General features: G+C 42.1%; 1 protein-coding gene across 1 annotated transcript in view; it reads left to right on the top strand.

Annotated features, from left to right (window-relative positions):
* The window catches only part of LOC144602980 (myosin-IIIa-like), a 76,352-nt gene extending 75,224 nt beyond the window's left edge, over positions 1-1,128 (top strand). The window contains exon 7 of the mRNA XM_078416107.1: positions 979-1,128. Within this exon, the coding sequence (XP_078272233.1) occupies positions 979-1,128 (150 nt within the window). The remainder of the gene's footprint in view (positions 1-978) is intronic.
* The last annotated feature ends 12,541 nt before the right edge of the window (positions 1,129-13,669 follow it).

Below are 13,669 nucleotides of genomic sequence, written 5' to 3'. Positions count from 1 at the left end.
GCACTAGATATTTACTTTACCTACAACCCACAGGGTCAACTAATGGTAGCATTGGCACTTACCAGCAAGCCAGGCACTCCCAAAGTGTAGGCATTCAGAAAGTGCATTCATTTCCTTACAAAAGCTTTTTCTTTCAACTGAAACACAAAGTGCTGGAGGAACTCAGCAGGCCAGGCAGCATCTGTGGTAAGAATGGACAGATGATATTACAGTTCGGGACCCTTATTCTGACTTCCACAGATGCAGCCTGCCTGGAAAAGGGACCCGATTCGAAACGTCATCTGACCTTTTCCTTCATTGATGTGACCTGTCCAAAGAAGGGTCCTGACTCGAAACTTTGTCAATCCATTCCCTCCATAGATGCTGCCAGACGCGATGTGTTCTTCCAGCACCTTGCGTTTTGCTCAAGATTCCAGCATCAGCAGTTCCTTGTGTCTCTATTCCTTTCAACTTCTTGTCACAAAATCCAGGCTGCGGCCCCAGAGAGTTTACATGTTCCACCCCACCCAGACCTCTCCCTGTCCCCCCCACCCCTAAACATGGCTGCTCAGGCCACTGTTCCTCATTATCCTGTCCTGGTTCCTTTCTTCCCTGACACATCTACTCCCTTTCTACTTATTCATTGGCAACACTCTCCTGTAGCTGAAAGAACGTTATCGGTTTTGTGGTAAGTCTCTAAGAGCTGGCTTCAACATATTTAAAATTCTTATTTTGAATACATCTTGCACAAACAGCACTGAGATGACCCAGACAGTCATTTTAATGCTTACAGAGGTATAGAACCATGTCTAAGCCATTGTGTATTGAATTTGTTCTGACAATGTACGTTGTAAGTGTTGTAAAATTAAGATTTTCTGATTGTGAATTGTGATATAAATATGATAGATGCTGTATTTTCTAACCTAATGGTAATGTATGACCAGTGCTATCAATATTTACCGGTAATACAGTGCATTCGTTTGATTTCCCGATGATGAGGTAATAGCTTGTGAGCAGCAGTTGGATTCCAGTTACGATATACGATGCGATGTCTGGTCGCTGGGTATCACAGCCATTGAGCTCGGGGATGGTAGCCCACCACTGACCGATCTACATCCAATGAGGGCTCTGTTCAAAATTCCAAGGTAATCCACTCCAGGCTTTGTTGATGCCAGCAGAACAGTAGAAAAATTACTTCGGCATTTCATAGCGTGGCACTGGGCTTGGAGATACTGAAACTGATACTGAAGATACCAAAGGATAAATTAATGTTCATAAGTTATAGGAGCAGAATTACCCCCATCAAGTCTACTCTGCCATTCAATCATGGCTGATCTATCTTCCCCTCTCAACCCCATCCTCCTACCTTCTCCCCATAACCCCTGACACCCGTACTAGTAAAAAATAGTCAACTTTCGCCGATTTACCTTCAGTTTCATGGGATTCATGGGAAGTGGTCTTGGAGAGGTGGATGCTCCTCAAACTGCAGACAATACAGCTCACCCCCTCCATGACACACTGGTCAACCTGAGGAGTACCTGCAACAACAGACTGGTTCCAACAAAATGCAGGACAGAACGCCACAGGAGATCCTTCTGTCCTGTGGCTATCAAAATGTACAACTCCTCCCCCTTCTGTCGTGGGGTAGACTAAGGCTGACTCCCCCTCCCCAATCTTTGCACATTCCCGATCCTTTCCACGTCACTTTAATTTCATGTTTCATGTATTTTGTGTTTTTATGACTGTCATAGAGTAATAGAGTGATACAGTGTGGAAACAGGCCCTTCGGCCCAACTTGCCCACAACAGCCAACATGTCCCAGCTACACTAGTCCCACCTGCCTGCACTTGGTCCGTAACCCTCCAAACTTGTTGGCAGATCAATTTTCCTCCTGGGATAAATAAAGTTCCATCGTATCGTAACGTATCGTATTCCTAACTTCTCCCATTTTATTTTAGTGACAGCCTTAAAATCAGTGGTGTTTAGACAATAGACAATAGACAATAGACAATAGGTGCAGGAGTAGGCCATTCGGCCCTTCGAGCCAGCACCGCCATTCAATGTGATCATGGCTGATCATTCTCAATCAGTACCCCGTTCCTGCCTTATAGACAATAGACAATAGACAATAGGTGCAGGAGTAGGCCATTCAGCCCTTCGAGCCAGCACCGCCATTCAATGCGATCATGGCTGATCACTCTCAATCAGTACCCCGTTCCTGCCTTCTCCCCATACCCCCTGACTCCCCTATCCTTAAGAGCTCTATCTAGCTCTCTCTAGCGTGGCGTGTAACGTAGCTTGATGTGTGCTATGATGCAAAATTCTGAAGCAAGAAAGTAGGATCTGCCTCCTGGTGGTTTGCTTAATTTCCATGCTTCAAAACATAATGGTTGATTTGAAATCATAGCAGAAGCAAACTCTTGTTAGTGTCCTAACACGTCCAAATTGGAGCTAAGAATTGAATTTTCTCTTCAGGGAGGCTGTAGTTGTCATGGTCATTTTAATATTGTTATAGATAATGACTTTTGCTCTTTCTGCCTAAATTCATTTACATTCCACTATGTTCAGTTTTCTAGGATATTTCCAGCACCACAACAATTTTGGAAATGTCACTTGTACAGTTGAATACACTTGACAGGAGCAGTGTATTTTTGGTGGCAAAACAGCAGGGAAAAAAGCTTTGCAAATGACAGATTATATATTTTTTAATATTGAAATACATGAAAGGCATTGAATAAACTAGTCTTAAAGAATGAAATAAATTAAAAGTTATGGTTCGGTGAGTGCTATTAATTACATTGGCAAATCATATTTTAAAATTTAGAGGACAGTCAACAGCTCAGACTTTACTTTTATGGTTCATGATAACAACAGAATCTTAATGAATTTTATAATGTTATGGCTCTCAACAATAATTTTTTAACAGCATCTTTACAGGTGTCAGGGGTTATGCGGAGAAGGCAGGAGTATGAGTTAAGAGGGAAAGATAGATCAGCCATGACGATGGGCCGAATGGTCTAATTCTGTTCCTAACACTTATAATAATAATAATAATAATAATAATAAGCATTTATTTTATATAGCGCTTTACCAGGTGCTCAAAGCGCTTTACAAAAACAGTCATAACATAAAAACAAACAGACAAACTATCCTGACGGAGAAGCGGCGAACAAACAGCGCCAGCGTCCTCTCACGTCAGGGTCCGGCAGTAGACAACAAAAAGCACAGGACACACAGATACAATTTTAACACAAACAGCCATCACAGTGATTGCTCCAGGCACACCCTCACTGTGATGGAAGGCAAAGAAAAGTCATTATCTCCTCCTCATTCTTCTCCCGTGGCGCCACGAGGCGATCGAGGCTTATGAACGTATGAACTTTACTGCAACTGCTGACAATATTTATGATTTTCTAGAAGATTGAATAATTACATGTTAACATTATCACCATATGATTTTACATGTTCAAGAGCTGCTGCTTTTCGGAGCCACCCTTTCGGATGACTTATTTTTGTTGTAATGTTGCCTCAATAATGTTATCAAGACATTTCTTTAGTAGATCCATGCTCAACATACTCAGAATAATTCTCAACTAAGCCAAATGGATGTTACACTAGAAACACAAAATTACAGAGTAAAAATCATAAGAAGCCACACCATGATGGAGTTCAGTCATCCATTCAGGGACAATGTCAAAAAGGGTACTGGTATTCTGAAACTCTTTACCCCAGCTAGCACAATTGAAAATTGTACACAGTAGATGCACAGCACCTGTAGTATGCTGATTTTAAATTACTAAAGAGGAAACCTTTTAGACAAAGAAAAACCCATTCAGATTAAAAATGGAGGTAATGCAGCCTATTCTGTTTGTTCATCCAGAAATGTTTCATGATCCTCCCATTGCAGCAGCATCCGATTGTTTCTCAAATGAACGTAGACTTTTCAGCATCATTGTTCTATCTAAAGTCTACCAGTCATTCATTATCTGAAGGAGAGTTTTCTGATATCATCCCAATTCTTGTAGTTAAGCCACTTGCCTTAAACCACTTGTGTCAGAAAGAACTGCAGATGCTGGTTTAAATTCAAGGTTTAATGCTCAGTGAGACAGGCAGCATCTCTGGAGAGTGGGCGGGACAGAGATAAATGTGGTCGGAGACAGTCGGACTGGTGGGAGAAAACTGGGAAGGGCGAGGGGATGGAGAGAGAGGGAAAGCAATGACTTTAACTGGGCTGTTAGCTGCCCAAGCAAAATATGAGATGCTGTTCCTCCAATTTGCATTTAGCCTCACTCTGACAATGGAGGAGACTTAGGACAGAAAGGTCAGTGTGGGAATGGGAAGAAGAATTAAAGTGTTTAGCAACCAGGAGAAGATAGGGTACGATATTTGGTGTTTACAGAATGGTCTCTACACTGCAGAAACCACAGAGTTTGTTTACTGCTTTTCAGAGCACCTGCTTGTTGTCGACAGGACTAATCCTGAGCTTAATATGCCCTTGCCTTTCAGTTTAATTCTCCATCTCACTGTTACTCTAGTTTATGGCCTCCTACATTGCTCCAATGAAACCTAATGCTGCCTTGAGGAAGACAACCTCATCTTCCACCTGGGCAAATTACAACCATCTGGAGTCAATACTGAATTATACAATTTACAGATAACTCACTTTTCCTCTTTATAGAAAGTAGAACAGTACAGCATGTCTGTGCCGAAGATGATGCCAAGATAAACTATTCTTATATGCCTGTACATGATCCATATCCCTTCATTGGCTGCATATCCACGTGTCTATCCAAATGCCACACTCATATCTGTCTCCCCGTTTCAGGCATCCACTATCTCCTGTGCAAAAAACGTGGCCTGCACATCTCCTTTAAACTTTCAACTGTTTGTATCCAAAGTGGGCAGTCCTTCATCCATGTAATATTAATTCAGTTTAGCCCTTTCCATAGACACCAGCACCCGAGCTGCTGGACATTTGCAGCATCTTCCTTTTGCTTTCAGATTTCAGCAACAGCTCTGACTTGCAGTTCACAATTTCAAAATGTCCCTGATTTTGTTTTCCCTCTCACTGCCCTTTAACAGTTTTCTCTCCAGCCAACCATTAAACTATTTATCGGATGGCTCTGTAACTATTGGCATCATCTGGAAATCTCCTGTTTCCTCCTTTCCAGGCATTCCTTGTCCTGTCCACTCTCTGCACCATTTACTTAACTTGTTTTTTTCACACATTCTGTTTAGATGAAGGACTTTTGGCCTGAAATATTAATTCTGTTTCTCTTTTCACAGAAGTTGCCAGAACTGCAGCACATTTCCAGCATTTCAGTTTTCTTTAACGTCAGCTTTCTTTTTAAGCCTGAATTTTCATCTGATTATCTCCTTCTGTAATCCAAATGGCTGCCCTCTTTGATTTGAATGGCATCCTCTTTTAGAGTGAATGGCCTCCATCTGTCTTTTCAACTGAATAGCCATCCTCTGTAATGAATGTCCCCATCATGTTCGATCCTGACTACGGGTGCTGCACTGTAAGGAGTTTGTATGTTCTCCCCGTGACCTGCGTGGGTTTTCTCCGAGATCTTCGGTTTCCTCCCACACTCCAAAGACGTACAGATATGTAGGTTAATTGGCTGGGTAAATGTAAAAATTGTCCCTAGTGGGTGTAGGATAGTGTTAATGTACGGGGATCACTGGGCGGCACGGACTTGGTGGGCCGAAAAGGCCTGTTTACGGCTGTATATATATGATGATATGATGATATGATATCATTAGTCTGACAGCCTCCCTCGTCCATAATCATAACTGGAACACAACACATTACCTCTTAAACTAAACAGCCTGCTGTGTGCTTTCTCCCTTTCAGTTAAGATGCCTTCAATTTCTTCCTCAACTTCCTCTTTGTATGACTACAGCAGGACATTATCTGGAACAAGAACACTCAGAAGTGCAGTTCCAGGCTTCAATGTAATTATTAGCTCAGCCATGAAATCGTTACAGTTTATACAGTCCCATTTCCTCAGAATTCCTCATTTGCTTCATCTGATATTCATTCTATACTTTTAGTCTGTAGAACATTTCTTTAAGCCCAGTTCAGTGAGCAACTTGGCACCATTGAGGCCTTCAGCACGTCTGCAGTTTATGGGAGCATGTAAAGCATTTCACAAAACATTTTCCTATTTGTTTTCAGTCAAACGATGCGAGTTATCTCAGCCCATCATCCTGCCACATGCACACAATGACATAAAAATGGGAAATACCCTCCTGTCTTCTTTGTCTCCACAAAGTACAACACACAATCATGTTTTGTTTTGCAGCATCAGTTTAAGGTGATGTGAAATTGTACTCAAAGTTTGTCTCGGGCTCCAACTAAACTCAACCGTGGAAGTTTGCTGGTAGCATTGAGCCAGTTTTTCTGCCGTTTACATAAAATGCAAAACAGCCGTTTGAAGTATTTATGGCAGTAGCAATAAATCAACAAAGATTAACACCATTATTCACCACCTAAATTCCCTGCTAAATAGAACAGTTAATGTTGCGATGTCAAAAGTCTATGTGTAGTTAAAATCATATCAGAGCTGCATAAAATGAAGTAATTCCAGGGTAAGAACATCTCATTCATTGGTGCTTGCAGCAAACCACTTAATCTACAGATATAACTGATTGGAGATTAATGAACCATCAACTGCAGTCACATCCTAACGACAAGCATGAGCAATGGTGGAAACACAGAACTATATTTGGCTCTATGTGACTGTATATCCCGAGGCTTGTATCTCTATGTGGGTGGCATATAGAAGATGACAGAAAGTGAGGTATAATTGCGCTAACAACCAAGTCCTTCATGCTTTGTGGCTGATTACATTGCAATGAACCTTTAGGAAATCGTCTCCATAATTGTATTGTTCTTGATTTAGTTACTTTCAAGGCTCTAAATATTTCTTTATTCTTCTTTCGTTAGGAATCCACCCCCGAAGCTGCATCAACCAGAGCTATGGACAGAAACCTTTAATGATTTTATTACTCAGTGAGTGCATTCATCTGTTCTGAACCGTCTGTACAGAAGAAAAAGATGGTGGTACTGCAAATACATTGTTACAATCTATGCAGGACCCTAAACAACTTGAATCTCCTTTGACCTGAAAGGATGTAGTACCCTCAAGTCAGTGAAGATCTATCCTTTACCCTAACTAGGACCGACAAAAGTGAGCAAAACACAAAGTGTTGGAGGAACTCGGCAAATCAGGCAGCATCTGTGGAAGGAATGGACAGGCAACTTTCAGGTTGGGAAGTTTCTTTAAACTAGAAACATTGCGTGTCCTTTCCCTCCACTGATGCTGCCTGACCTGTTTTGCTCATGATTCCAGTATCCGCAGTTCCTTGTGTCCCCTAAAAAGGTCAACCAGGATTCACACAATATATGCAACTTATCCTGGACTTGGTTGTTTCTCACCGCCACAGAGGTTGCGTTCACTGCTGTGGCAGCTATAATGAGGCTGTCTTATACAGATGTATAGAAATACTGAACACTGAGGTTGAAGCTTTGTTGAATGGCAACAAGCCCTTCGGCCCACTGAGTCCACGCTGACCATTGAGCACCTTCCTATGTTATCCCATTTCTCATCCACCCCCTGTACATTAGGGGCAATTTTACAGAGGCCAATTAACATACAGACCCGCACCTCTTTGGGTTGTGGGAGGAAATGGGAGCACGCTGAAGAAACCTATGCAGTCACAGGGAGAACTTCAGCACCCGTGGTCACAATTGAACCGGGATCAGTGGTACTGTGAGGCAGCAGCTCTAACACCTTCACACTGTGGGCCTCATGGTTTATACCACAAGTTGTACACTTTTACTTGCTGTGCCTAAAAGCAGCATGTATTTGTTCACTTGAGCAGGCTGAAAAATTAATGTAAATGTACTACATAAAATGGTAAACAGCACTTCAGATCAACGGTGTCGAAAATTGTGAAAGCCTGGTGTTAGTCTGCTCTTTCTGCTACAAACTTGGTTTATTTTTTAATGCTCTGCTCATTTTAAGAACAACACAGTTATACGTCTTCAGGCAATATAACTTTAAATGTACGCATCTGTAATCTATCATCAGTCTATATTTGCTCAATACTTTTACAAAGCTCTCCATAAATCTGTCAGCTCCCAATGTTCACAGTAACAATCAATGACTGCTAAGTTTTGCGATGAGTAAGATATAATTGTAGATGAACGCTGTACGGTCTAACAGCAGTGACAGAAATATTTAACTGGAGGTGTGAATGATCAATGCTCCATGACTCTGTGTGTTTTGTTCTGACATTTTTTAAATATAAAATTATCTACTTTTGTTCGTAATCATAGAATCGTACACAACAAATCCAGGCCCTTTGACACATCCATGCCAACCAGCTTTTTATAATTAAGCTAGTCCCATTATTCTGTGTTTGGCCCATTTATTTTTAAACCTTTCTTCTCCATGTGCCTGTCTTTCAAGCATCACCATTGTAACTACCTATATCATCGTACCACAACCAGAGAGCAGTCCAGAACTACCATTTACCTCATTGGTGATCCTCGGACTATCCTTGATCGGACTTTGTTGACTTTATATATCAAGCTTGATATATCCTCTCCACTAACGTAAGCACAACTGATGGCTGTAGTTGCCTGTCTTGTCCCTGCTGCTCTTCTTAAATAAAAGTAAAACATTAGCCACCCTTCAGTCTTATGGCACCTCTCCCATGACTAAAGAAGATGCAAATATCTCTGCCACTCATTTTTTTCCCTAGCTTCCCACGATGTCTGAGGGTACACTTGCTCAGGTCAGGAATTTATTCCCCTTTAACATTATTTAAGACTGCTAGCACTTTTGTAAGTTGGATATGTTCTAATACATCACTACTTATTTCCCTCAAGTCCTTTGCAACCATGACCTTCTCCTCAGTAAATATAGATGAGACGCATCAATTTAATTCCCAGTCCATCTCCTATCCTTGACCCATAGATAACCACGTTGATCCTTAAGGGGGGAGGCATTCTCCCTTGTTACTCTTTTGCTCTTAATATACTTGTAGAATCTCTTACGAATTGTCTTTTCTTGTCTGACAGAGCTATCTCATGTGGTTTTTTTGCCCTGCTGGTTTCCTTCAAATATACTCCTAGACCTTTTATATTCCTCAAAGGATTTGCTTGGCTCCAGCTGCTATACCTGACATATGGCTCCTTTGTTATTCTGACTGGAGTCCAAATATTCCTTGTCAGCCAGGATTCCCTAAACCTACCAGCCTTGCCCTTTATTCTATCAGGAATATGTTGTCCCTAATCTCCCAAACACACCTTTAAAAGCCTTCCATTTGTTCATAAATTCATGTTCATCAGTGATAGGAACAGACTTAGGCTATTTGGCCTATGAAGTCTACTCCACCATTCAATCATGGCTGATTTCTCTTTCCCTCTTGACCTCATTCTCCTGCCTTCTCCCCATAACCTCTGACACCCATACTAATCAAGAATCTATCTTTCTCTACCTTAAAGATATCCATTGATGGCCTCCACAGCCTTTTGTGGCAATGAATTCCACAGATTCACCACCTCCTGAATAAAGAAATTCCTCCTCATCTTCCTAAAGGAACTCCCTTTAATTCTGAGGCTATGACCTCTGGTCCTAGACTCTCCCATGAGGGAAACATCCTCTCCACATCCACTCTATCCAGGCCTTTCACTATTCAGTAAGTTTCAATGAGGTCATCCTTCTAAACTCCAGCGAGCCAATGCCGTCAAACGCTCATCATCTGTTTGATGTCCCTTTAAACTGCATCTCCCAGTCAACATCTGCAACTTCCTGTTTAATAGTTTCAAAATTGGCCTTGTCCTAATTTAGGACTTTAACTTATGACCAAGTCTTATCATTCTCCATAATTCATTTAAAACTAATTGGATTATGGTCACTAGTCCCAAAATGTCCCCTCACTGATAGCTCAGTCATTTGCTCTGCCTCGGTCCCCAATAGGAGATCAAGTGTTGTGCCCCCTCTAGTAGGGCAGTCTATATTTTGTTGAAAATAAATTCCGGGACACACATAAGAAATTCCAGCACGTCCAAGTACTTGCACTATGGCATTCCCAGTTAATATGAGACAAGTTCAAATCAGCTACTTTTACGACCCTATTATTCTTACAACTATCTGCAATCTCCCTACATATTTGATATTTATCATATATATACAGCCGGAAACAGGCCTTTTCGGCCCTCCAAGTCCGTGCCGCCCAGCGATCCCCGTACATTAACACTATCCTACACCCACTAGGGACAATTTTTTACATTAACCCAGCCAATTAACCTACATACCTGTACGTCTTTGGAGTGTGGGAGGAAACCGAAGATCTCGGAGAAAACCCACGCAGGTCACGGGGAGAACGTTCAAACTCCTTACAGTGCAGCACCCGTAGTCAGGATCGAACCTGAGTCTCCGGCGCTGCATTCGCTGTAAAGCAGCAACTCTACCACTGCGCTACAGAAATCAGGCTTACTGTGTGGGGGGAAGGGGGTGGGGGGGGTGAGGGGGGGGCTACAATACAACCCCCTCAAAGGGATCATCCGCTTTTTATTTCTAAGTTCTACCCATACAGACTCACTGGACGATCCCAAATGATTATCCTTGCTGACGACTGGCATGATGTCCTCCCTTATCAGAAATACAACTCTCCCGCCTCTCTCACCTGCAATTCCATTGCAAAATTGAGCTGCCAGTCCTTACCTTACCCGAGCCATGTTATGGTGATAATATTCCAGCTCCATGGAGCAATTGATGTCCTGAGTCCATCTGTCTTATTCATCAGTTAAAGTAAATGGCCATTATCTATCAGTCCTCCTTTGCTCCTGACTTGCTCCTGCCTGTCCTCTAGATTGAACTTACATTAACATCTGCAGCATATCAAGCTCTATTTCTCCATCTGTCGCACAGTGGCTTTGAGTTCCATCCAATATTCCGGCAGACTAGTCACACAAGCAAATCTTCCCACTAGGATATTGGTGCCCCTCCTGTTCAGGTGCAGCTTTTCCCTCTTGTACATGTCCCAACTTCTCTGGATGAGACCCCGATAATCCATATCTCATTCCCCTGCACCAGTTACTTTGCCACATGTTTATCCATACCATCTTCCTGTTCCTAGCGTTGCAAGTTAGTGATACAGGGAGGAATCCCAAGGTTACAACCACGGTGGTCTGCTTTCAGCTTACTACCTAACTTCTTAAATCTTCTTTGCAGGGCCTCACCTGTCTTCCTATCTCTGTTGTTGGTACCAATATAGGCCATGATCTCTAGCTGTTGGATATTTGGCTGGTAGAAAGTTAAGTAGAATCAGAGAAACCAATGAATTTTGTAAAATCTTGACTGGACTGGACAAATTTGTGGACAGGACCGGACTGGGCTCGAGGTTGGGGAAGTCCAGAACCAGGGGTCGCAAGCTCACAGCATAAATGTATTCGGTGGGGCATTTAGATCTGAGATGAGGAAGAATTTCTTCCATCAAAAGTTCGATTAAACCTGTAGAATTCTTGACCACGAAAAGCAGAACGCATCTCATTCAGGCATGCTGCCTCTCACCCGGGGATGAGAAACATGATTCAGGATATGGTTGACCCTGATCACTCATAGACCACCCAGAACAATTTTATTTCTGAATCAAACTTAAATCTTTCTGCAGTTTTAATTTAATCCTGAAATAAAATAAAATATATTAAATCATCACCCTCAGCCGAGGCAAACCTAGATTTTTCTATTAAAGAACCGGTACAGTGGCCATGCAGTAGAGTTGCTGCCTTGCAGCGCCAGAGCCCCGCGTTCAATCCTGACCACGGGACATGTCTGTACAGAGTTTTTACATTCTCCCCATGACCGCATGGGTTTTCCCTGTGTACTCTGGTTTTCTCCCACACTCCAAAGACCTACAAGTTTGTAGGTTAATTTGGCTTTGGTAAAAATTGTAAATTGTCCCTAGTGTGTAGGATAGTGCTATTGTATGGGGATCTCTGGTCAACGTGGACTCGGTGGGCCGAAGGGCCTGTTTCTGCACTGTATCTCTAAACTAAACCTATGAGTGGCGGGAGTCAACTATCTTTGAGTCATCATCGCTGATGTATTCATTTTCTATATGTGATTTTGCAGCTAAAACAGATGCAATTGAGGAAATAATGCATAATGAAAATCTTCTAAAACAATAATGAATATTGCTCCCTTCTCAGATTAGATTACAATAATGGAAGAGTAAGGCAGCAATGCCTTTCTGTAAATTTGCATAAATTTAATAGGATATTTCTTTGCTTTTGGTGGTGAATCTCAGCTCAGGCAATATTCTTTAAGGCTCAGGCTCTGTTCAAATTGCTTGTGACAATACTGAGGTTGCCAAATTCTTCTCTGCATGAATTTCCTGCAGCATTTTGTGGATTGACCCCTACACAGTTTTAATGTAAAGTGTCATATGACAGGGCGGGGAATTTAACCAAACAACAAGCCTTTAATCAACAAATAGCTGCAACTGGCCAGCGTTCAGTTGGATCGCTGGCACTAGAATTGGAATTGTATGAATTTAGTTTTGTCACATGTACCAAGCTCCAGTGAAAAATTTAGCGTGCCATCCAAGCAAATCATACCTTTCAGAAGCACAAGAAGGTAATGCAGAAGAGAGAAAAAGAATGCAGAATACCGTGTTACAACCACAGGGAAAGTGCAGATAAAATGCACTGTTGCTGCAGTGAGGTAGATTGGAGATCAAGCATTCATCCTAATGTGAGAGGTCCATTCCAGAGTCTAATACAGCGGGGAAATAGCTGTTCGTGAATTTAGTGTGTATATGCTTTCAAACTTTCATATCTTCTACCCAACAGGAGAGAGGAGAAGAGTGAATGATTGGGTTGAGAGTGGTCCTTGATTAAGTTGATTGCTTTCCCGAGGCAGAGGGAACTGTAGATGAAGTTGATGGGAGAGAAGCTGATTTATGTCATGAAGTGTGCGGTGCTCACAACTCCTTGCAATTTCTTACAGTCCTGGGCAGAGCAGTTGCCATACCAAGCTGTGATGCATCCAGAGCTGCCAATAGAAACATAGAAAATAGGTGCAGGAGTGGGCCATTCGGCCCTTCGAGCCAGCACCATTCAATATGATCGTGGCTGATCATCCAAAATCAGTACCCCGTTCCTGCTTTTTCCCCATATCCCTTGATTCTATTAGCCCTAAGAGCTATATCTAACTCTCTCTTGAAAACCTCCAGTGAATTGGCCTCCACTGCCTTCCGTGGCAGAGAATTCCACAGATTCACAACTCTCTGGGTTAATAAGTTTTTCCGCATCTCAGTCGTAAATGGCCTACCCCTTATTCTTAAACTGTGACCCCTGGTTCTGGACTCCCCCAACATCGGGAACATTTTTCCTGCATCTCGCCTGTCCAATCCCTTAAGAATTTTAAATGAGAAGTTGCATTTAATGTATCCTGCCATGATTTCACTCCCCTGGACCTACCGAAGAGGAAGAGATACATTGACTCTGGACTTATCCCAGTGATGCTATTACATAGAAAAGGCTAAGATGTCAGCAGAGGAACACCACATTACTATATCCCAAATTTTCAAATGATAATCAAAACAGTGACTTTGCAATTAAGCAATGCACCAGATGCGCTGATATATCTAGCAAAATTCAGAGATGTAT

The sequence above is a fragment of the Rhinoraja longicauda genome, chromosome 2 (genome assembly GCF_053455715.1).
Source record: "Rhinoraja longicauda isolate Sanriku21f chromosome 2, sRhiLon1.1, whole genome shotgun sequence".
Taxonomy (NCBI): Eukaryota; Metazoa; Chordata; class Chondrichthyes; order Rajiformes; family Arhynchobatidae; genus Rhinoraja; species Rhinoraja longicauda.
This window is presented reverse-complemented; position numbering and strand designations above follow the sequence as displayed.